This window comes from Lutra lutra, chromosome 7 (assembly GCF_902655055.1).
Source record: "Lutra lutra chromosome 7, mLutLut1.2, whole genome shotgun sequence".
In the NCBI taxonomy this organism is placed as follows: Eukaryota; Metazoa; Chordata; class Mammalia; order Carnivora; family Mustelidae; genus Lutra; species Lutra lutra.
In genome coordinates, this window is record NC_062284.1 from 16,698,023 (window position 1) to 16,723,548 (window position 25,526).

General features: G+C 50.4%; 1 protein-coding gene across 2 annotated transcripts in view; it reads right to left on the reverse strand.

Annotated features, from left to right (window-relative positions):
• IGF1R (insulin like growth factor 1 receptor) overlaps positions 1-25,526 on the reverse strand; it is a 302,105-nt gene that overhangs the window by 9,026 nt on the left and 267,553 nt on the right. For both annotated transcript variants that reach the window (XM_047738742.1, XM_047738743.1), the window contains 7 exons: positions 22,951-23,053; positions 22,328-22,398; positions 18,086-18,315; positions 17,707-17,817; positions 14,685-14,844; positions 10,365-10,494; positions 5,489-5,623 (listed from right to left, as the gene is read on the reverse strand). In XM_047738742.1, the coding sequence (XP_047594698.1) occupies positions 5,489-5,623; positions 10,365-10,494; positions 14,685-14,844; positions 17,707-17,817; positions 18,086-18,315; positions 22,328-22,398; positions 22,951-23,053 (940 nt within the window). The remainder of the gene's footprint in view (positions 1-5,488; positions 5,624-10,364; positions 10,495-14,684; positions 14,845-17,706; positions 17,818-18,085; positions 18,316-22,327; positions 22,399-22,950; positions 23,054-25,526) is intronic.

A 25,526-nucleotide genomic window follows, 5' to 3' on the forward strand; every position in this document is an offset into this window, starting at 1 on the left:
TGCAAGCAGTGGGGGTGAGCGGGGTGGGGCGCTCCCCTGGAGAGGAGGGCTGGGCTTTGAGCAACACCTACCTCAGGAAAAGGAGCATTTTCTCAGCCTCAACAAAAGCAACCCTGGTCCTCCGAGGAGACGGGCGCCTTTCCTCTGGTCACAAGTGCTCTGGGGGATTTGCACTGATAAACAGGGAGCTCCTGCCTTGGGTCCCCTGGCAAGCACGCCCACCTTCCCGGACCGGAGGAAAAGGACTCCCCTCCCCCCAGCCCCCCAAATAAGTCAGGCCATAAATACACAGGACCCCTCTCTGTGGCCCGGCTGCAATTTCCTCTCTGGCTGACTGACTTGTCCCTGAATAGAAGCGCGGCTGGCCAGGAACACGTGATGAGGGCTGGCTCAGGGCTGCTGGGGTGGGGGCTGGGGGGGGTGGGTGAGGAGGTGCCACTGGCAGGGGAGTGACTGGAGTGACATCAGCACAAACAAGCCATGTGATGCCTCTCTTAACCCATCCCGGAGTCACAGCCCTTCCAGGGCTGCCCATAAAAGGAAGTCTTTTTCACTCTGTAGGATCCAAGACCTTGTTTACACTATCTCCACAAGAAAACTTTCCAGTAGGCTCTAGAAGGATTTATGGGCTGATAAACCTCTTCTTTAAAAAAGCACATGTTTTACAACTAGTCGGCTCTGGTGAGGCCGAGCCGTCCTCTCCCGGATGCCCTCTTCTGGGGGCCAGGGAGGGGTATGTGCGGACCCTTCACCCGGGGCGGGAGGAGATCAAACGGGGCTGAACACCTCACACCCTGCCTGGCAGTGAAGGGTGAAGCCGCTTAAGGGAGCCCAGTGTGGCCCCGGGGGGCAGTGTGAGGGAAGAGCGACGACTGGCTCGCTCCCTCCCATCGCGCACACTGAGGGCCCCTGGCTCGCACCCTACTCTCGGCCCTGCTGTGCGCACACGCATCTTGTGAGCATAAGCCAAGAAGTGAGATGCAGCGCAGCCTCCGTACACACGGCCACTGTCGCAACAAAGACCAGATTCCAGAAAGGCCCGGAAGGGCTTGGTGTGCCCCTCCTCCACCTCCTCCTGGCAGCCTGGAACAGCCAGGATTGTCTCATGAGCCTCTGCTCAGCTGGGGCCAGCAGTGGGACAGCAGGACCGCTGGACCACCCCACCCCACACCACTCTGTCTTCAGGCCAAGATCAAATGCAGGGCCCAGGTACCACGAGACAGCCCATGGTCGGAAGGCTGCGCAGGCAAGGATGGCCATTCCTCACTGTCCAGATTCTACTCCAGCGCCTGAGTCCCACCAAACCAGCATGGATCACCGGCGCCGAGGGAGCCTTAATCAGCCGAGCCTACTGAATCGGTTTCAGATGGGCTCAAAAGTTCAAATTCTGTCCCATGTGCTGTAGACCGCCCCTGACAACTGTCTGGACGTGTGACACTGCGGAAGTTTTACCGAAGACCAAGCGGCTTCTTGGCCCAGGGCTTACGACTCCAAGCGCCCCTCTGCTCGAGCTCTAGCTTGCAGCGTGAGAACCCGGTCCCGCCGCCCCGCTTCTGAGAGCTAGGACCCGGCCTTGCCACGGTCTCTGGGGTGTCAGCAGTCAGCATGTAGCCAGAGGGACACAAGGACATTCGTGGTGTAAGTACAGAGCCGTGAGATGGGCTGTGTCATCGATTTAAAATGCAAACCACCGGCGAACCATGAGCCAAAGCTGATCTCGTGCCCCTTTTTAAATTAATTCAAACCGAGTCTCGGCATTAAGACTCCCAAGCTTGGATGGGACTCTGTGTGGCTTGGACCACTCCGCCTTTCCTCGAAACTGCGGTGCACCTGGCCACTGGGGGACGGGCGTACCGGCCACTGCAGAGTAGTCCACCTCACCTGCCTGCGTGGACGCTGAGCTGAGGGCCCCCGGGAGCCTCTGCTCCTTCCCCCCACCCCACGTTATCACACTGGGGCCCGTTCAGACCCCTGGAGCCACATCATCAAAGGGTCCCTCTCCCACATGGAGGCCCAGAGGGGCTTTGGGGCAATTCCCAAGAGCTCAGTGACTCAACTCTCCTCTCCTCTGGGAGAAACAGGAGTCCGTTCTTGCGTGCCGGTAACCAAGATGTCCTCTCCCAGGACCCTCCTTCGCCCAGGCTCATCGATACGTTCAAGCCAACCCAGACGTTCCCTATACAACCAACTCGCCTCCTTTCCTTTTGTTATTTTCTTAGAAGGGAGAACAATCGGCCAAGGGGGGGTTCTGGATGGCAAAGCCGGAAATGCCTCGTGAATTAAACATCTAATATCCACTGGTAACCTCTCCGTGTGAGTTTCCTGGTCACTCTGTGCTGGAAACAGGAAGTGCGCTCCCTTTCCCGTGGCAGGTGGGCTGCTTCCCACGCCTATTAAGTTAGTATCAAAACTCCAGTCACCGGGAGGTAGCTCAACTCTAGGAGTCCTACAAGTTTCTCAGCGGCCAACATTTATCCCAAAGAGGAAGCTCGAAAACAATACCTCTCCTCGCACCACCTCCAAAGCACATGAATGCAATGCACACGTGCTTTCTTGGACTGTCTCTAAGCTTGCTACCACGCCGCGGGTTCTAGCCACCGCCTCTGTTCTGCACCAGACACCTGGATGCGCATTCAGTGCGCATCACTCCTTGTGCTCCATGACTTAGATTTCCGCTCTGAAGGAAGACCTTTCTTATAATGCACTGACAAGAATACGGCAGCCACACTGTTCGGAGAGAACAGCCCCCAGTGACAGCCGATTTTGTAAGGCCTAGGAGCTAAGAACGGTTTTTTATACTTTTAAGTGGTTAAAAAAAATCAAAATAATATTTTGTGACGTGAGGAGTATGGGAAATTCAAACTTCAGTATCCCCAAACCAAGCTGTCCAGGAGCATAGCCGTGCCCCGTCACGTGGCATGTGTGACGGCTTTGGCTCTGTGACAGAGGTGAGTGGCTGTCACTGCAACCGTGTGGGCCCCTGGAGCTGGAAAATATTTCCTCTCTGTCCTTCCAGAGGAAGCGTTTGCTGAGCCTGCTCGGGGAGAAGCCAGCTGCCTGGCACCTGGCCCCATGGGCGTGCCACCTTGCAAGTGGGTCCCAGCCCTGGTCAAACCCACTGCGGACAGTGGCCCTGGGCGGGAGACTCAGGCTGCAGCCAGCCGGCTTCCGCCTTCAGACACTCTGTGGGATGGCAAATGCTGATCGTTGTTTTCAACTCTTAAGTTTGGGATAATGTCCTGCAGTGGAAAACTGGTACAGGTACAGGTTGGGAGAGGGAGCGTTTCCATGCTAGGCAAGAAAATGCACTAAGTGACTTTTTTTTTTTTTTTAAACTAAGTGACCTTTGAGTCTCTTCTAACTTTGGGTCCTGAAGTCTAAGAGGCTAATTGGGAAGGTTCTTGAGGGACCTGGGAAACCCCGTTGCCTCCCACTCTGTCTCTGCCACCCTTTCCCCACCCTCCACCGTTCACACTGCCCACTGAGGAGAGGAGCCTCCCGTCACTGGTGGGCCTACTCTGTGCCCCACGTTGAGGACCATGCAAAGTTCCCACGCTGGGCCTAGGCTCAGATGATCAGTGGGTTCCCCCGTCCCACCACACACACACACACACACACACACACACACACACACACACACACACACAAGAGCAATGCAAGGATGCTGCTTTCCCTATGGCAGTGGTAGGTCCTCTCTCATACTTCCGTGCAAACTGTCCATGGGCTAGAATGGGCTTCAGCTGAACAAACATTCACAAGCAGCAGCTACAGGGCCCAGGGCCCAGCTAATGTGCTCCCCAGCACAGGGGTGCCACACTGAGTCACCCCCAGCCCGCAGGCCTTACAGCTGCGCAGTCAGGGCCATGGGAACAAGGCTTCCCACATCTCCATGGAGCTGAGGAGTCAGTCTTGGTAGCAACCCAGTCCTTCAGAAAAAAACGCAAAAGCTTGGTTTGTTGATGGACAATGGTTTCTGTTTCCCAAGCCGTGGCAGCCGGACCCCAAGACGCTCCCCGAGATTCCTGCCCCTGTAACCCCTCACCTGAATGCGGGTCGGACCGCGGATGATGACAGGATTTCCCTCGGCTATTTTAGTTTTCTCATCAGCTGACTCTGAGTTAACCACAAGGGAGATTATCTGGGGGAGATGTGGCTTAATCAGGTAAAACAAAAGGTAAAAGCAGCAGAGAGAGGGTCTTTCTGGGTCTGAAGAAGTAAGCTGCTCAGGTAGGAGAAGACCCAGTCTCCGGGAGGGCGACAGTCCCGCAGCCACAGGACTGAATCCTGCGGACAACCTGAGGGCCGTGGAAGAGGGAGGCCCAGAGCCTGGGATGATGGTGGCCCCAGATTTCAGTCTGCTGAGACTGAGCAGAGGGGCCAGCCCACCTGCATCTGGATTCCTGCCCCAAGGAAACTGCTGAGAGACTCAAATGAGCGAGACTTTCATGGCTGCTGAGGCCAGTTTCCCCGGTATCCGCCTGACAGGGTATCTGCCTCATGTTTGCAAACCATCCCGCCGCTCGGAGGAGGCCTGAGGCAGTGCTCGCGTGAGGCAGATCTAGGGGGTCTTCTACATGGACACAGACGCAGCCCCACAGTCCCTCTGGGATCTTTCCTCATGAGAAGCCAAACAGGTCCAGAAAAGCACTTCTGGAAAATTCCTGAATTGGTCCCCAGGTCCGACGTCCTAGTGGTGGTAGCCTACCTTCCACCCACTGGGATCCAGAAGAATCTCCGGGCCCCACCTTCACGTGTGTGTTAAAACCAAGTGCACCACTCTCTACCCGGCCCTGTCCCGCACCGGATGACGCCGCCCCAGGCCCCGTTCACGCCCTCCTCTGACTTGTTCCTCCTCCGTCAGACAGTGAGGCCCAGTCACCTTCCGCAGCCCTGGCCTCCGGCAGCTTCTCCTAAGGGCCGAGCAGCGAGGCCCAGGAGGCTCGCGGACACTCTGCGTTAGGCTCCCCGGGGGTCACTGCCTGAAGCTCCAGGGAGCATGTCCCTTGCATGGTTTACAACTTCTGTCCACGCTCAGCAGGGAGGACACTTGAGGGCAGCCCCGCGGCGGAGGCAAGTGCAGGTGCCAGTTCTTTGCAGGCTTGCCCACCGCTGCGGGAGGCTCTGGAACGGGGTCAAGAGCGCTTACTGTCATGCAGGTGTCCCCCACAACCCCCCCCCCCCTTTTAACTTTGCAGGGAGAAGATGGGTACGGATTGCTTTGGGCAAATACCCCACAGAGACGTGTGGCCTGAGAAGACCAGTGCAAACTGGTCCATCAGAACCCTAAGGGAGACGGAGAGAAACTGAGGCAGCCCCACGAAGGCGCAGGTTCCCACCATCAAGAAGACCCTCTTCGAAACTGCCCCCCCCGGCCATCATGGCGTCCCGCCGGCCTGAGAGATTGGCTCCCAGAACCGCGCCCCCCACCCCAGGTCACGGGGCAGGGAACGTGGGGGGGGGGTGCGGCGGGGGCCCAAGGAGGACGTACAGCATGTCGGGACAGTTGTCCGGCTTGTCCAGAAGGCCGCCTTCCATAACGAAGCGAAGGACCTGCTCGTTGGACAAGCCCTGGTAGGGCTGCTCGGCCAGCGTGGCGATCTCCCAGAGCACGACCCCGAAGGACCTGTGGGAGAGAGGGGACAACATGAGGGTTCAGAAAGGGGACCGCTGACCGCGCTGGCCCAGCACCTGCCCACCCCGGGGGGCAGCCACCCGCGCGTCCTGCTGTGGGCCCGGCACTGGCGGGCTGTGCATGTCCGTCTCCCTTGGTTGCTACTCATGTCTTCTGCACAGGAGACACAGCCCCGGGGCACAGTGGAGGAAGCCAAAGTGGAGCAGGTTTGCAGGGGCCCCCGAAGGACTGGGAAGCGCCTGAGCACTCCTGTGAAGCCCGGACAACCTGAGGTCAGGGCCCCAGCTGTGCAGCGGGCAGGACAGTCTCCCAAATGCACTGTATCCTGTAATCAAAAGCAGATCCCCAGGCCCTGCCAGGACCGCAGTGCAGTGGGTTCGAACACAGCCTACGACAGCCAAGCCGGTGAACGAGCTCCCCCAATTTGGGAAGCTGTACCCAAGTAGCTCTCAAGCCTGCCTGCAGAGCAGAGTCCCCTGGCGAGTTTTTAAAACACACAATGCCTCGGGTCCCTGCCCACAGCTCGGATCCCATCGGTACAGAGTGTTGGAAAACTCACCGGGGATCTCCCAGGGCCAGTGGGAAGAGAAGCCCTGGGGGGCCGCGGGAGCTGCCGGCCTGTGGGGGGCTCAGTCTCATGGCAGGGGTGGGGGGAGGGAGCAAGGAGGGCGGGACTGGCTGGTTTTGGGGCTCCCTGGGCATCCTTAGGCAGAGTTCAGCCAAGTGGCAAAGGGGCCTAGAAGTCAATTCAGCAAGGGGAGCAGTGAGCGACTCTGCCAAGCATGCCGTCTGTCTGTTGGTTTAGAAGATCCAATGACCGGAAAACAAATTAAAATACATATACACGCACACCAAAAGGTCAGGCGGGTAGTGTTTAAAGAGGCGATGCTGTAATCTGCAGAGTAAAGGTGCCTTCCCAACACACACGGCCGGCTTGTACAGCTTCTCCTCTGTCTGTTTGCCTTTACATTCGGTTCATTTCGGTGGAATAGCAGGCTCGCCCGCAGCCCATGGCCCGAGGGGCTTCCGATGGGACTCTGCAAGGCCGGGGTGCTGGCAGAGCCGCATGGAACATTCTGGGGCCCGGCGCTTCCCGCCGAGAGCTCTCGGGATCCTGAGCCAGGAGGGGCTCAGACTACCACCATCGTGAGCAGAAGGCTTCTGGGCAAATTGCTGCTGAGAGCAGACGTGGGACACAAAGACAGAATCTTAGCAGAGGATGCACCCACCCAAGGTCCTTTTTAATTTCCAGTGGCCAAGAAAGAGTCTTTAATGTTACGTAAGAGACCTAGAAAAGCCAGAGACCGCAGAGGCCCCGGTGCGGTGTTCAGAGGCTCAGGCTGGGGCGGCCAGCTTTTCCATCAGCTCCGGCGGTGCGATCTCCTACCGCAGGGCGCCTGGTCCCAGCAGCACATGGCCCAGAGGCCACCGCTGCCACACAGGGCAGCCCAAGAAACGGCCAGCTTGCCGTGTTTACTGACTGCAGGCCAGGGAAGGATTTGGGGGTGTGGCTCCCTCCCGAGCCACCTGTGCTCCGTAGGCCACAGCAGCCGGGCTCACTCACCAGCTCCAGCCTGGACCCTTCCAGCTACTCTGGCTCAAGCTCCCGGTCACAGTCACCTGGCCATCCGTAAACTCCATGTGTCGCAACCACAGTCTATCCCACAGCCCTGCTCTTCTGGCCTCACTGGGGCAGTCCACCCTGGGTCCCCTGTCCCTCCACCTCCTTGGAGCCCAGCACCGCGCCCCAGGATCCCGTTGGGGCGCCAGCACCTGACGCCACACAGCCTCAGGCTTCAGCTGATGGGAACATCTTAAACCACAGTGCTGAGTCCCACTCCTGGGTCCCTCTGCCTTCAGCAGCTCTGCAGGTCTTTGCAGAACCTGAAGGATCAGGCCCAAGCCCCTGACACAGCGCTGGTCTCTCTCTCCCCTAACCTCCTCAGGGGAGTCCCACCGTCCTCCAGAAGCAGCAAGCGCGTCCTGCCACCATGGCTTCCCCTGCATTCCCGCTGCCAGGAACCCACACCCTCATGGCTCCGGCTGGGACAATTCATACTTTAGGGTGCCGCACGACCCCATCTCTCCTGGCCAGGCTTCCATGACTCTAGTCCCTCAGGATTGCTTCCTCTTCTCCGTAAGACTTCACCCCTCAAGGACAGGAGTCTTCCCCACCACCGAGCCTTTCCTGGGCCTCACCAGGCCCTCGTGATCACACGCGTGAAGTAACACGGCAGGTAAGAGGCCCGGCTCTCCCCCGGAGGCCTCCCCCGAGTAACTCCTGTGTGATGTCAGTGTCACTCGTCAGGGAGGGCCACTTAATCCTGGAGTCTGGTCATCCTTCGCAGGACGTGACCAGCTGCAGGGAGTCTATGGATGGAGGCTGAACCGACTCTACCCAACACTGAGATGCCTCCCTGGCATCCCGGTTGTCACAGGAGCCATTTAAACATCAGTCAAGCTCCTGCAGGCCTCACAGGGCGTGGAGACATTCCCAAACAGACCTCACCCACAGACGGAGCAACCAAAGCCCCGCGATGTCCCACGGTTTGACCAAGGCCACACAGCCAGTCAGGGATGCTGAGAAAGAGGCAAAACCCATGTGTTTCTTGAAGCAGGTACTTAGCAATGTGGCACATTTTATGTGAACATAAAACCAAGTCACGAATTCCGTGGACACGGCTCTTCCTGAAACATCGGACAAATGCCTTCATGTGCTGTCTTTTTGAATTATGAGCATTGCTTTCCCCAGAGATGGTGCAGCTTGCTGTGAATCTTGCAGGTCAGTGCTGGCGCTGCTTGGGGTCAGCGTTCAGGGACCGTGCCTCTGCATACCAAGATGGGATTGTGTCGATGTCCCACCCGCCAGCAGCTCAAGACCTACAGAGAGATCCATGTTCCCCTCTCTCATATTTGAGCCACTAGAGAAGCAGATGATTGTAAGTTGCAACCAGCCCTGGATATTTGTGGCTGTTTGGAAACCTTAGTGAGTCAAGAAATGAAGACTATTGGAGACCAGTGTGCATACTCAGGAAGGGAACACACTTGTGTCTCCTGACCCGAAGGAAATGCTGGCAGGGACACAGGGCTAGAGAGGAGCCAACACCGGGTCCAAGGGCCTGGGAATAAAATCTCAAAGGGGCACAGAAAAATGTGGAAATGTCCAAACTGCAGAAAAGAGACCCCTTCCTGTGACTCCGAGGCCCGTCTTACCAGAAACACAGCACGGTGTGCAGCTCTGCCTCAGAGGAGGGCCAACAGGTATCACCAAGAGACCGATGTGAGCCCTACCTACCTGTGTTACCCTCGAAGACTGTGTTAAAAAAAAAAAAAAATCTAATGCCTGGACATTGAATGGAACGAATACCAAATACCCACTCTTGTTTATATAAATATATTATTGGTTCATGATCGATGCCATCAAGTGGGAGAACACTAGCATCGAACACTCTCTATGTCCCTCTGTTGCAGTTTGTCCCAATCATTGCTAACCTGAGTTTGGGCAAAATGACCCTGGAGATATTAATAACTCCAGTTTTATCGTCCTATTCTGCCCCTTGTTTTCCCTGACTCTCACAGTTTTCTCTATTTTATCGTACTGTAAGCTGACCTTGGAGCTTTTGGAGGCACAGGGGCTAGAATAATGAGATGCGTGAACAGACCCAGGCCTGTCCCCTCCTCATCATCTCTACATCTAAAAATGACGGTGAGCACTTTGATTTGACAGCAAAGAGATAACTACCCTGGACAGGCTGATTGCAAAACAGATCTCCTATGTGAACTCGAGAAGCAACTGCACTTTGCCGGGTCATATTCAAATGCTATTTCCAATTTGCACCTGTCTTCAAAGGAAGATCCAAGGCCCTTGAACTGTGAAAGGTTCATGAGGTTAAAAAAAAAAAAATGATGTTGGTCACTATTTAAATAGCTCTTGTGTGTGGTCATCCAGACAAGTGGAGCGAACAACTACCATTTCTATAACACATCAGCATTGGGATCTCCGGAGGTGACAGCCAAGAAACGAGCTGACATGCTAGAAGGCAGATGTGCCAGGACCTCAGCCTGCCAAGGACCCCAGTTGTATTTTAGAACCTGACCTCCTCTCTACAAGGTTGCTGATGAATCACAATAGTACAACTAAGAGTCCTCTGCACTCCGCAGCTGGTAAGCTTTCTACCCCGAGACACATTTATCTTTAAGGGAGACATTCTGCTTTCCACACCATCCCTGGGTCAATGATGATGCTGCCCATGGAAAAAGGACAGATAGCAGACAGGACCAATAAGAAAACACATCCGGACTCGTAAGCTTTTCGTCTAAATAAAGTAATGTCTGCAATCTCAAGTCTGAATCAGGTAAGGCAGCCACGCACATGCAAAGTATCTGTTGGGAAAGATAAAATGAGAGCAGGCAGCAGGGGAGAGGGTGAAGTTTTCTGACTCCTGGTGTTCTGTCACTAGGGCTCCTGGCTGCTTAGCGAGCAGCTACGGATCGGAAGAAAAGTTGGTCCTATAAATTTTTCAGATCCCACAAATGCCCTTAGCGAGGCGGCCCACAACAGGAACCTTAAACAACGCAGGAGTGTGGCCCACATGACACTTCTGGGCTGAAGCTGGAAATGGGGTAAGAGTGAACAGAAAACAGGAGAAAATAAAGCCCTTGAGACGGAGCCAATGGGATCTGTGGAGGCTGGAGGATGCCAGGCTTGTGTTATAGGAAAAGTCTCTCATACCAGACGTCAGAGTGAGTGGTGAAGACTCCATCCTTGAGAGACTCGGGGGACATCCAGCGCACAGGCAGCAGCCCCTTTCCTCCCTTCCGGTAATAGTCTGTCTCGTAGATGTCTCTCGTCATACCAAAATCTGTAAGGTGGAGAGAAGGTGCCAGAGTGATGTGCTTTGAGCAGCTCTCGGGACAGTAGCAAAGATGTCCCATCCCTGCTGCAGGCGAGGGTCCCATACCCACATCCAAGGGGGAGTGCACTTTAAGGAGGCTGGATCTCAGTGTTCACAATTGTATAAGGCAGACTCGGGAAGGGATAATTGATTAATCACATGACAAGGAAATACCAAGAAATCTCGGCTTTCAAATAGGTTTCTAATTTGAGTCTCCAAAAAAGTTAATTCCAGAAGTGCCGTGGTGGCTGAGTCGGTTAAGCGACTGACTTGATTTCAGCTCGGGTCGTGATCTCAGGGTCGTGAGATCGAGCCCCGAGTTGGGCTCCACACTCAGCCGGGAGTCTGCCTGAGATTCTCTCTCTCTCCCTCTCTCTCCTTTTGCCCCTCCCCTGCTCTCTCTCCTTCTCTCTTTCAAATAATCATTTTTAAAAAGTTAATTCCAAATAAATAAATAATTTCTTCATTTACTTAAAAATGAGAAGCATTTACAAATTATCGAGCCATACAATTTATTAAGAAGATACATACTGTGTAGACCCAAAGGTCTCTTTTATGTGTTTTTAAAACCTGGTGAGGGACGCCTGGGTGGCTCAGTTGGTTAGGCAGCTGCCTTCAGCTCAGGTCATGATCCCAGCGTCCTGGGATCGAGTCCCACATCGGGCTCCTTGCTCGGCAGGGAGCCTGCTTCTACCTCTGCTTCTGCCTGCCATTCTGTCTGCCTGTGCTCGCTCTCTCTCCCTCTCTCTCTGACAAATAAATAAATAAAATCTTTAAAAAAATAAATAAATAAAATAAAACCTGGTGAAATAAGGGCATGTTGACTCTTATTGCCTTGGTAGCACTGCCCACTGCCAGAGGAAATAGGGTAGTTTTGCTGCTTAATATGGGGGAAAATATTCAAAGTACAAATTCACGGGGGAAAAAAGTAGACTAAGATGCCGGGGAGAGGATATTTACTAGGCCCCTGGAGCTATTACTCAATAATGTTTTTCAACATAATACTCCCACTCATTTTTGAAAACTTCTTCCATTTTCCAGTCTCCAGAAGATGTCATGTAATTATGTTTGATGGCAGGCTTGCTTTATAATCCTAAATTATTGCTTCTTTGTCAGATTTTGATTTTCCACTCAATCGTACAACCTTTTCTTACTCTTCCGTTCTCCTTCCCAGGAGAAAGGGCTGCTCTCCTTTCTCAAATGTTCATTCATGTCTCTAACTATGCCACAAAGCCGTCAGGCTACAAAGCAAACAACACGGGGAATAAAGTTCCTTGGACGTTAACCAACACAATTTACTTGTACTGAGCTGAGGGCCGTCGAACTGCCTCTGGTGAAATTACTTGTCATGTTTGTAATCCAGGAGACACTGGGCATAGGAGAAATAGGGGTTTTGAACCCTAGTGAAGAATAAAAATGAATGCTGAAGTCTTATCTTGGAATTAATCCAGTGACATGCAAATGAGAGGACTTGCCTTTATTTGCACAGAAAGGGAAAAAAAAATAAAGGAAATCCCAGAAAAAGAACACAAGCTATTTTTTAACACAAAAGAAAAATTTCAAATTTTAGTGAGAAAAACCACAAGTACCAAGAAAATGTCACTATAAATGTGCCACCTAGTTAAACGGCAAATATGGTCCTTGCTGATTTGGACTTCCAACGGCAAGAGGCACAATACTAGCTCTCCCACCGTGATGTGAAGCCAGGAAGAAAGGAGCGTGAACTGAGCTCCTGCATGTGCCAGGAAGAGGGTGGGACGCACGATGCCAATGGCTGGAGGACATAACATCTACAGAGGCCCAGGCATGTGCTTATAGCCTCCCTGAACCCACTTCTTCCCACCATCTCATCTGCTGTATCAGCATGCCCATTTCAGAGAGACTGAGGCTCACAGAACTTAAGGCACTTGTCCCAAGTCTTATCTGTTACTGGCAGAACCAGGATTTAAGCTCAGGCCTTCTATGTTCCCTGGTGCTGGTGAAGGGGAGCTGATTGGTATCTCTGTGGGAACAATCTGAGTCCTCATGGAGAAGGGAGGGCAATGCAAAAGCAAGGGCAAGTTAGCAGGAAGCGCAAAGAAAGCCCAGACAGCAGCCAGAGAGGCTCTTCCTTGGAAACCCGGGAGCATGACAGCCTCTCAGGCTTCAAGGCGCACCAGATATGCGGAAGCTTCAAAGGGCCAAATCCAGGGACCGGTGGCTCCTGAATGAGTAATTCTGAGGACCAAGGGATGTTTATACTATGATACCGTTCCACTCATCACCTCTGTCTCCTACAGAGGGAAAATCTCATTTGGTAACTATTCTAGAGGCGATACTCACTGTTCACAATTGAAGGGCCCAAACAGTTCATTCAAAATCATTGCTAAAGAAAAAAATTACTGCTAAGAGTGCATTTCCAGAATAGACAGTTCAAGAGCTAGACAAAGAGGTTAGTTTTATTTCACTTTATTATCTTTTCGGTACTTTGAATGCATCATGCCATTTCCTTTGGGCCTTGCAAAGTTTCTGCCGAAAAATCAGCTTATAGTTTTATGGGGTTTCCCTTGTATATAACTGTTTTCTTTTTTCTTGCTGCTTTTAAAATTCTCTTCATCATGACTTTTAGCCATTTTAATTATTACGTATCTTGGAGTGGACCTCCTTGGGTTGATTTTACTGGGGGCTCTCTCTGCTTCCTAGGTCTGTTTCCTTCCCCAGATTGGGGACATTTTCAGCTATTATTTATTTTATAAATTTTCTTTCTCTTCTCTTTCTGGCATCCCTAAAATGTGAATGCTATTATGTTTGATGGTGTTGGTGACTTCCTTTAACTTATCCTCTAACTTCCTTTAACCTATCTTTTGTTCCCGTTCCCTTTGGTTGCTTTTCATGACTCTCCCTTCCAGTTCATGGATCTGCTCTTCTGTTTCCTCTACTACTTATTCCCTCTAGTGTATTTTTAATTTTAGTTACTGAGTTCTTCATCTCTGATTGATTCTTTGGTATATTTTCTATCGCTTTGTTGAAGGTCTCAAATGAGGTCCTCCACTCTTTTCTCAAGTCCAGTGAGTTTCGTTATGACCATTACTTTGCATTCTCTATCAGGCATATTGCTTATCTCCGATTTGTTTAGCTCTGTTGTGATTTTGCCCGGTGCTTTCATTTGGGACATATTCCTCTGTCCCCTCACTCTCTGTGTCTGTTTTTATGTGTTGGGACAGTCAGCAAAATCAAAGAGGTTAATTTTAAATAGATTTCAGATGTAAAGTGTCCTCTGCAGTTTCTCAGGATAAATATTTGATGTTTTTCTGAACCATCATCATCTCATAGTAGGAAGATAAGGGTCCTGGTAAGAGCAGGTGTCTTCCTGGGCAGCCCTGAGGTTGTATGTGGTTTTTGTTTAGTTTTGTTTTTAGATCAGGATTAAGAGATCAAGGCAAAGCCTACACCTAAAGGTTGAAATAAATTTCTAACTTATACCAGAAATGCAATCCAATCCCCACCCCACCCCCTTTTTTTTTGTGTTTGAGTGGGTGGTGGCAACAAGAGGTCTAACCAGCAGGTTGGTTAGCTAAGTATTACAACAGACAGGTCACGAGTTTAGAAGTTGATCAACCTGGGCATGAACCCCAATGAGCAGTGATCTTCCCTTACCTGAGGGTTTGCCACTGTCCTGTCACTGCTCCTATTCTATGTAGGGCCTTCACCATCAGGCGATCTCACCTCTTAGAAAACTCCATGGACCACTGGAAGACAAAGCTCCTTTCGAGCTTGGAATATTAGGGGAAATACTGATAGTTTGGATGGCAACTTTTATTCCCAAGTCAAAATCACCTGAGGATGTCACCTCAATTATTTCTGTAACTAATGCTTAGAACTGTTCTGCCAAGAAATGCCTCAAGTGTCATGAGAGGCTACCTCAGGGAACATGGCCTCAGTCCATCCTTGCCCACTACTTGTTCCGCTGTGTCCACATGTGTGGTAGGGATCTGAGCGAACCCGGCCAGATTTTCGATCGACTATCAACTGGAGACAACCACGTTAGTCCCAAGAGCAAGACTCTGTACTCATGGGATGCATTGGAAAACCTCTTTGAACATAGGCTAATGCCAGCTCAGTTCCTAAAACATGAGTGAGTTTAGTTCTTGCTCGGCTCTGGAGAGCTAAGAACACACCTCCGATTTTGACCGTGAAATCTTCGGCCACCATGCAGTTCCGGGCAGCCAGGTCTCTGTGGACAAACTTGTTGGCATTGAGGTATGCCATGCCGTCTGCGATCTCCCCAGCCATCTGGATCATCTTGCTTAGGCTTGGAGGTGCTAGGACTGGATTATTCTGTTGGAGATTAGGAAAAAAAAAAATTCACATGAGAATTTAGTTTTTCCTACCCTACGTTCTTTCAGGGTGTGCAAATCCATCTTGGTTCAATCTGAGCATCACAGGTCATTCTGCTAAGAAACAGGACTTGCTCAGAAGGAACATATTATTATGGAGACCAGAGCATCTGCTTCGTGGTAAAGTCATGTGCTTGCTCACTGACCACATCACACAAAGCTGTAGCGAGAAACACCAATTAGCACAACTTGGGACAAGCATTTTCTATTTTGGGTAGCACAAAAATTATTTAAAGTGAAACTAACAATTTCTGATATTATGAATTCTTGGTTATTCAATTTTTTTAAATCTTTTTTTTTAAGATTTTATTTATTTATGTGACAGAGAGAGACACAGCAAGAGAGAGAACACAAGCAGGGGGAGAGGGAGAGGGGAGAAGCAGGCTTCCCACTTAGCAGAGAGCCTGATGTGGGGCTCGATCCCAGGACCCTGGGATCATGACCTGAGCCGAAGGCAGACACTTAACAACTGAGCCACCCAGGCGCCCCTTGGTTACTCAATTTTTATCCGTTCCTATGTTCCTTTATTCCTATAATGAAAGTTCAGGTAAAAGGATGGAGAAGATACTACTATAAGCAGGTGTGTTACCCAAATGGACACCATATGCTTTATTTCCCATATAAGCACTGTTATAAATTACTTGATCTTTTTCTTTCTCTTCAACTTTCTTCTAAAGTACAAAAATATCGAGATTAATGTTTTCACCTTACAATATGGCATTCCTTGGCTTATCATTTTCCGTGGGCACCAAGGAAAACAGGCACTTGCCAATTCATTTAAGTCCAGGTGAAACTTATTTCAGAGTGGGACGAATACAAAACAGTGACAAGCAACATGGATAAGAATTTCTTTTTTGCAGAGGAAGGGAACACTGGCTTTAGAATTCAAGAGCAAATAATAATAATAATAAATCGGGGCGCCTGGGTGGCTCAGTGGGTTAAGCCGCTGCCTTCGGCTCAGGTCATGATCTCAGGGTCCTGGGATCGAGCCCCGCATCGGGCTCTCTGCTCAGCAGGGAGCCTGCTTCCTCCTCTCTCTCTGCCTGCCTCTCTGCCTGCTTGTGATCTCTGTCTGTCAAATAAATAAATAAATAAAATCTTTAAAAAAAAAATAATAATAATAAATCCATTTGGAAAAAAAGTTTATATTAAAGACATGTGGCCAAATCTCTCCATCCTCAAAAACAAAATACAAAGCCAATCAGCTTGCGACAGTTTAGATGCTAACCACGTCTTGCTCATGCTGGTACAGTAGATTTTACCTCGGTTTCCCTGACTAGAGAATCTGTTACAACACTGCAAAGCCACATTGCTCTGACAGGTCCCACACGCCACCTCCCCAGCTCAAACCCTGCGGAGCGTGGGCACAGCATGCCTGGCTGGGGTCACTGCTGGGAGGACAAGCTGGGACCACGCATGGAAAGTGCCTGACAGTGCCTGGACCCTGGACAGGGTCCATGCTTGGCGGCAGTGGGCTTTGTCCAGGGACATGCTAGTTTCTGTTGAAATGTGCCTTCTAGAAGCAGGGTGACAACCCTCCAAGTACTTCCCAGTGAGTTCCCTACGCTTGACGTACATTTACCTCCTGAAGAGACTATCAACATGGTCTATGGTGATTTAAAATACTTATCACTGAGTTTCTGGGGAAGTGACATGATGTCCCCACGGGTAACCCCGAGCCACCACTTTCTTTTATACAGGAACCTCGTTTAGACAAGCTGTTTTTCCCCCAGACCCACCAGTGCCTTTTTAACCTTTTCAGGGCTCTAGAAATGCATGGTATGCTAGAAAATGTGAAGTTTATGCTCACGATCCTTCAGCTGAGGAGTATTAAGTATGTGTGTTTACTAGACGTGGTCATTCATAATTAATACGAAGAACAGGAACTCAATGAAAGGAACCTGGTTGTAAGTATCAGAAGAGAGGGCTGACACTTTGTCGGCTCATGGTGCCGCAGTGCCGTTCGTTCAGACATTTTAGAGAGCGGAAATCTTTCATTTGCTTAGAGCTACTGTAGACATGTATACACAAACACCCACATTTAGCCAAGTAAATGAGCAAATCTTCACTTGGGGAGAAGATGCCAAGGAGAATATAATGAATCTGCAGGACAAGCAGACGTATTTTTATACTTGACATGAGTTAGGAAGAACAAGTTTAAATCTGACAAATCTTAGAGTGAATTCTAGATCTGAAAAGGACTCGGGTAATCATCTTGTCCAACCCTCTTATTTTACACGTGCGGATGCCGCGGTGCAGGGGCCCGGAGCGGCTGCCTGAGGACGGCAGACAGCTAAGCAGCCGAGCCAGGACTGAGACAACGTGTTCGAAATGTTGATTCTGGGCCTGAAGCCGGGGAGGCAGGGAGTGAGGCTTCTGCACTTTTCAGAGGTGCCTCGAAATGAATCTGGTAAGAACTCTGGTGCTGGGCCTCTCTAGCCGCCCGTCCCAGGAAGAGGTTCTCATTCACGCCGGCTTATGAATGAGCAAAGTGAGCCGGGAAAAGGCATTAAGATCCAGGGAGCTGGGGACCCACGCCAGCAGAGCGGGGGAGGATGGGGTGTGCTGTCCGGAGCATATACACAGAGGGGTTAGGTAAGGCGGTATCTGAGGAAGTCCAAGTGCCTCCCACCAAAGCTCACAGTCTCCCTCTAGTCAGGGAAATCGTTCTCACTAAGGACCAAGCGTGCAGCAAGAAACATTGGATGCTGAAAGTCAGTAGATCTAAAGACACCGTGTCTTCTGGGGGAAGGCGGTCAAGAGAGGACGGGTAATGTCGAAGTCGGTTAAAACCAAAACTGACCTCTATTTCTGGCCTCAGAGACCTGAGATAGCTTTTGAGATCCCCCCGCGTCATCAGTTCCATGATGACCAGCGTCGGCTGGCCCTGGGACACCACGCCCAGCAACCGCACCTGGGAGGAAGGACAAAAGAGAAGGGCTCAGAGGGTGAGGGTGGCCCACCATGGTCCCCACCCACGCCCCGGCACTGCAGAGCCCAGATGAGCAGGCCCCGGGGTCCGCCTCCCATGCACAAACGTCTAAGGGCCACCATGAGGTGATGGGGGACTCTGGAAGGTGGTGGGGGAGGAGACATCAAACCCCTAAGGGAGTCCAGGGGCAGGGGACTCTCGGGGAGGTTTTCCCTGTGTCAGGTTCTGGCTCCTCAGGGCTGTCTCTTACCACGTGGTGACAGTTGAACTCCTTCATCACTGAAGCCTCATTGAGAAATTCAATCCTTTCGCGCATGCTGGCGGCCTCGTTCACTGTTTTAATGGCCACCCTGGTTTCGGGCTCATCTTTAACCACGCCTTTGGCGACTCCTTCGTACACCATCCCAAAGGAGCCCTGCCCTAGCTCGCGGCTCATGGTGATCTTCTCTCGAGCGACCTCCCACTCGTCAGGCACGTACACTAGAGAAGAAGAAACCAGAACCAAGCCAGGTCAGGCGAGGGGCTCCGGAGCAGAACATGCTTTTGGGGGGAACCGAAGGACGTGAGATGCCACTCCCTAAAGCCCACAGAGGACATCAGGGAACCACGACGTGGTTCGTCCTGAAATCTCTGTGAGGCAGCTATACGGTCAAATACAGTATTTCAAGTCTTCAAGGAGTCCAGAAGAACCGCAGAGGAGTCCAATTTGAGATGTGTCAACTGCAGGATTCACAACAGGTACAAAGACTTGGGGGTGCCCCGTGGGCTTAGCGGGGAGAGTGTGTGACTCCTGATCTCGGGGTCGTGAATGTGAGCCCCGCGTTGGGTGGAGAGATGACTTAAATAAGTAAAACTTGAAAAAAACAGAAAAGCCCACAAAGACTTAGCACAAAAAATCATGTAAATATTTCAATAGTTTTGGGGCTGATTACATATTAAAATTGATAATATTTTGCATACATTGGGTTAAAGAAAGCCTATTGTTAATACTTATTTCACCTGTTTCTTTTACATTTTTTAAATTAATTAATTTATTTTTTAAAAAGATTTTGGGACGCCTGGGTGGCTCAGTTGGTTGGACGACTGCCTTCGGCTCGGGTCATGATCCCGGAGTTCCGGGATCGAGTCCCGCATTGGGCTCCCAGCTCCATGGGGAGTCTGCTTCTCCCTCTGACCTTCTCCTCACTCATGCTCTCTCTCACTGTCTCTCTCTCAAATAAATAAATAAATCTTTAAAAAAAAAAGATTTTATTTATTTGACAGACAGAAATCACAAGTAGGCAGAGTGGCAGGCGGGGGTGGGGGGAATGGGCTCCGTGCTGAGCAGAGAAACCCCATGTGGGGCTCGATCCCAGGACCCTGAGATCATAACCTGAGCTGAAGGCAGAGGCTAACCCACTGAGTCACCCAGGTACCCCTACTTTTTTTTTAAATGGCCACTAGAAAAACTTGAGGTTACATGTGGGACTGGCATTATATTTCCACTGGTAGCACTGTTCTTTTCTAGGCAAGTGTGTCCAGCCTCACCAAAGACCCTGGGGGCTTTGTCTATAGGGGTACAGAAGTGGCTGAGCTCTGGCACCAGGGAGTCGTGAATGGTGAGTTGGGGGGCAGTGGTGAGTTGGGGGAGCAGCTGATGAGCAGTGGGGTCTCATCAGGGTTCTGGCCTGAGCTCCGTGAACTCAGGGACCTCCCATAACCAGAGAGGGGGTGGTAAGGGGTGGGAGGTGGGACATGCTAAGACTGAGCCCGACTAGGACTTCTCCAGCCCAGGCTTTCGGTCAGTCTGGTGTAAGGAATTAAATAAGTAATTCCAGGCAGGCAGGAAGGAACGAGAAAGAAAGAGGAAAAGGGAGAAGGGAGGTAAGACAGAAAAGAAAACAAAACAGAAGCTCCATCCTGCAAGTGGAATGGGCAGGATAAAAACTAAATTAGACACCTCGGAGGAGGGTCCCACTGAGCCTATGTTAGTCTAGAATTTTCTCTCATACACACTTTTGGTGAATTTCATACTACATGTGTGTTTTGGAATTTCAGAAGAGGAAAGGAGGGGCTGATGCCTGCTTAGGAGAGTAAGTCCGCCAGAGGAGCAGGTAGGGAAGACTCTTCTCACAACATCCCTCTGAAAGTATAAAGAGACACTTTGTCCTAAGCCCCGCCAGCCCCCCAGCCTGCCAGCCAGCCCCCCAGCCTGCCAGCCGCTGGTTCTGTGCACAATGTTATCAGCATTTCCCTCGAGGGGATTTTCGGTGTCCTCAGGAGAACGGGGACATGCAGATTAGCTTTTGGAGAAAGGAGTTTTGAAAGCCCTTGCGAAGGGCAATGTTCCTTTTGTCATCCCTTGAGGAAAGGAGCCATGAGGTGCTTGTGAAAGGCCAAAGAGATTAAGTTCAAATGAGGTGATGGTGTTCCTACCTGTTGGCCAGGGCGACAGGGAGTTTGGGTTTTGTTTATTTTTAAAGAAGAATCAAGGCCTATTATGAAAGGAGTTGTGGGAAGATACACATTTTGAATTCCAATCACCGGTACTGTCTGATATTGCCGTATTAATGCTCTTTCCAAACTTCCCGGATGCTTCGTAGTCAAAGCTACAAATGCCAGTCTCCTGAGCTTTATTTCAAAGCAGAGCAAAGTCTCTGGAAGAGTCTTAGTCCACCTTTACAGAGAGGGAAAATGGCTTCCCCCATCAATTCCATTAACGGTGTTATGATAATTCCATTAAGGGCATGATTAAGGGTGTGATGACTCCTTATCTTATATATTTTTATAAAGCTATCATTCATACAAAAACAAACAATGCATAAAAATCCTTTGTTTTTTTTTAAGGAAGAAAAAGATCCTCTCCACAAGTAACTACTATTTTAAGTTTGGTGCGTATCCTTCCAGAATGTTCTCTATGCATTATATACATGAGTACAGAGGTATGTGTATGAATATGTACACACAAATATACATATATATGCCTATTAAAAATAAAACTTTGTGAGATCTTTATAGATTCAGGAATTATTCAGCACTTGATTCCTACTCCGGGAGGCTGCTTGTTTTTTGCTTTTCGTTTTCTTTTTTTAAGATTTTATTTATTTATTTATTTGACAGAGATCACAAGTAGGCAGAGAGGCAGGCAGAGAAAGAGGGGGAAGCAGTCTCCCTGCTGAGCAGAGAGCCCGATGTGGGGCTCGATCCCGGGACCCTGAGACCATGACCTGAGCCGAAGGCAGAGGCTTAACCCACTGAGCCACCCAGGTGCCCCTGGGGAGGCTGCTTTTGACTGGCTTTACTATAAGCAGAACTGAATTAGAAGTTATTAAAGAAATCACAGTGAGACTTTATATAGTGCTTTAGAGTATCTAAGTGTTTTTCTTATGTTTTCCATTTGATCAGGACAATCAATCAGCATAACCATGAATCTGTGTCCTATCTCCCCCACATCTACATCTGCTTTCACTTCAACTGAAGCCAAGAGGCAAATGGTTTTTTGAAATGCATCTACCTGGTTTCACGCACTTACTCACTCCATAAACCCAACCCGGCTTCTCCTGCCGGTCAGCTTCCCCGCCCACCCCGAGGACCTCACTGTCCTTTTCCACGGTGACTGCATCATGCTGTTGACAAGACCCCAGGGGCTGCGTCACCCTGACTTCTCAACTGCCTCGCGACGTGACCTGGGCAAGCCTCTGCCCCAAACCTCCCTGCCTCACCTCCACACAGGTGAGCCCAAGAATAGCCACCTAACGCAGATGTAGGGACCAAATGGGACGGCATTCATAAAAGCCCCGTGCCAGGTCATGGTGCTACTGTCGCTGGACCCCGGACCAATGCCCTGCGCTGACTGACTTTGAAAGGTCTGGGTTCAAGCCCCCGAGGGAGAAGAGACAGCAAATAAGGAAGAGAAATACCCATGGGGAACAACCCAGCTTCCAAGTCAAACCTTCTTACTCGCTGGACTAAATGGCCCTCATGAGCTATGACCTGGGGGTCTGTAAAGGGGCCGTGAGGATAGAAATCCTGCGATTCCGGTCAGGAGGGGGTGAACAGAAAAACTCTGAGACAGAAAAATGCAGGGAGGCCGTGAATGATCAAAGACAGTCCCAGCGATATGAAACTCAAGCTGAAACCAGTTTAAGAGGACTGTTTGGTCAGCTGCGGCATACCCTCCGACTAGATGTCAACAATTAAAATGGCTTTTGTCATTCTAGCATAAAATTTCAGGCAATTAAGTAAATGGACTACCTCGCTGACCAGTCATCTCTGAAGCCTGTCTTTCTTTGGGGCATTCTGCATGGTCCCAGAATTTTTGACATACTCCGTGAACTTGCTAGAAACTTTGATTAAAAAAACAAACAAACCAAAAAAAGTGTTAACCAAGATGTATTCTGAGGCCAAAGTTACCTCAAAATAATGCGAACCTCTTTGCCCTACGTTAGCCACACTCCCGAAAGCTCCCCAATCTGGGACGTCCCCAGGCAGGGACCCTGGCTTAGCTGCTTACCATCGGCGGCGCTGAAGTACTCTGGGTTCACAGAAGCATACAGCACTCCATTGCCCAGCCTGCTGTTATTCCTGTCAAAGGGATAAAATTCAGGTTAAAAAACCCCATCTCCGCGCGTGTCATCTTGGCGCTCTCAGTCCTCTCTGTCCTGTTTCGTGAGGGGCATCCAGAGGAAGGGGGTGCGGGTAATTCCTGCCTGCCGCTCTCACATACGCTCTGCCATTGGGCCCCAAAGCCATCTTGTTAACCCGTCCTTGGGCTTCTTCAGGGCCCTCGGGTTAAAGCTTTTAAGGAAACACTGGTTTCTTCACTTCATCAGAAACGGGAAGGCCTACTGGCCAGAAGAGGCTGGACACTGGTTTTAGAAAAATCTCTGCATATGTGAGCAGCGGGATATGTGAGCGAAGGGATGAACCATATCGGCCCCAAATACATTTTCCGTTGTTGCTGAATCCTTAGAAAATGTTTTCTTTTTCCTGCGAGGAATCTCTGATGGGAAAATCGGGTCACCCGTTCCGTAAAATATTCCCTCGAGATCCTTAAGACGTTTCCCTGCCCTTGGGGTCCCCTCACCAGAACACGCAGCCACCTAAGGTGTCCGAGCTTCCCCCGGAGTCACTCACCTTTTCCTGTGGAAGACGTACAGCATTATAACAAGTCCCCCCACTATCAGCAGGACAGCGACGGGCAGAGCGATGATCAGGTGGATGAAATTTTCGTACGTTACTGCAGAAACAAGGGAAATGACAAAAATATCACGGGGTGCACAGGCTGGGTCGTTTTTTGTTTGCTTTCTTTTGTTTTAGCAGCAAGTATGAGAAAAAAAATCCCCGAAAATTTCTTTACTGCCCTATCGCAGACTAGGAATTCTGAAGGTAAACAGTATCAGATAGAACAGCAAAACACTCTGAGTTATTCAGGGGAAAGAAAAAAAAACAGATAAAATGAGTACACACAGAGAAGTAACTCATTTTTAAAGTACAGTGTACCCTGACATAATAGTTCACGTGGTGGGCTCAGGTAAAGTCATCTTCGTGTGCAATTTAATGACTATTAGTGGATACACATACACACACACACACACACACACACTCATGCACATTCGCAAAAATAAAAGGAATGGATTCTTACATATTTAGAGCCCAAGTGATACTGACCCTTGTATTTAGATCATAAATGTATTATTTAATCTGTTTGGTATGAAACTGGTGTCCTAGTAAGCTCTGTTGACCTTTATCTGTCTTAAGAAAGCTCCAGAGATGATTTAAAAACACCTAACCGTATGGCACCCCTGGCCAAAGTTGTTCTGAATTCTCCCCAAACATTCAGGTATAGTTACAAGCCTGACCACCACACCTGCTCATCCTTGTCACCAGCACTCAGGTGACAGATGGGCACCTGGGACGCTGCTGCGCACCCTTGAAGACTCTGCTGGATGCGGGAAGTCACCGTGTTCCCAGGGAGCACCAACACCGAAAAGGTGGACTGCCCACATTTTGCAAGGAGGCCCACGTTGCAAGGACACGGAGAGGAAGGCAGAGGAGAGAAGGGAGTCAGGGAAGCTTTCCAAGCGCAGAGGAATGGTTGGAGATGACACTGGGGAGAAGCAGGGTTGGCTCCCAATGGGCCTGTTCAACCCAAGCAATTTGAACCTCATTCTGCAGATGAAAGGGAGCCAGTGTGAGCTCTTGGGCCCCACAGTGAACCCAGCACATTTGTGTATGTTGGGACAGCGGTGCTGGAAGACAGTCTGCGGGGGTGCTGGTGGCATGGAGGAGGCACGGCCACATCTTGGAGGGTGACAGAGGGCAGGAGGGGACCTGGCTGTGTTCTGCATTATCTAGCCCAGACCTCACAAAGAGACCAGTGCTCCTTGGCTACCAAGGAAGAAGACTCACAGAGATGGACGGTCCTCTCCAGGGTCACACAGGCAGCTGGGAAGCCATGGTCCCAGGACTGTTCCTGCCCCCACAGCTCAGATCTGCCTCCCACGGCAAGCACTCTGCAGACTGTGAGAGGAGGCAGTGGTGGTGGCAGAAGGGGCTGGATTTCAGGGACACAGAAGAGGTAGAATCAATGGGACTGGGGGTTGAATGGGAAATGGGTGGCTGGAGAGAGAGAGAGAGAGAGGAGGATGTAAGGTTCCAGGCTTGAGTGGGGCGTGGATCATGGTGCCACTGACTGACCTTGGGAACAAAAGGACAGAGAGATACTCGGAGGGCAGCAATCATGATTTCAGTTCTGGTACTCATGGGAGTGGGAGGCACTCATGGGACCACCCAAGTAGAGAGGTCTATGTGGAAATGCTGGAACTCACTGGGGACCCAGGGACACCTAGTAAAAGTCACATATCAGTGATTATTTGCCACTAAAAATCATCACCACTATTATGACTCTTTATGGATTATTAATGCTATTTTGATTTTTTAAATTAAGGACATTTTCATCAGATCACTCTCAACATGGATGGATCTCCTGCACTTTCTAATTCTCGAAAACACTCTCAAATTATCACTGCCGTTGGGAAACCAGCCAAGTTTTAGTTTTTCCTCCTGAAGACGACTTCTTACATTCGTATCACTTAGCCTACTGGTCAGGTTGTACCGTGTTCTGAATTTCACATTTCAGTGGGGACACGGAGAAACTGAACACAGCCGGAGAGGAGCACAATGATGAAATGGCTAGAAAATTGGTCTCTGCGACTGGGCAACAAGAAAAGGCCAAGAGACTGGAGATTATTTAGTCTGGAGAAGGAAAGTCTGAAGAGTCATTTAACAGCATTCAAGCACATGAAGGGTTCCTAAAAGGACAGTGGTTGCCAGAAAGCTTGCAAAGCTTCTGTCTCCTCTGAGGATTAAACAAGAGGAAAAGAGACTGTGCGGTAGCAGGAGAGTCTTGTCTGACATAAGGACAAACAGCAAAGCAGGCATGCAGATTTCATTTTCCTGCAGTATGTGCCAACTTCTGCTGGAAGGAGTCCATCAGAGGGGCTCTCAGGGTTCCCAGTGGCATCCCAGTACTGCCAGGGTTAAAGACAGGGTAGCAATGGCAGAGGGGAACGTATCCTCTCCGAAGAGAAGCCAAGTCAGCTATTTCAAAGAGTGCGGCCTGATACTACGCCCCTAAGCCTAGGCTCTGTTCCTAAGGGATCGATGCAGAGAAGAGAGAAAAGGGGAGAAGAGAAAGCCAGCCACAGCTC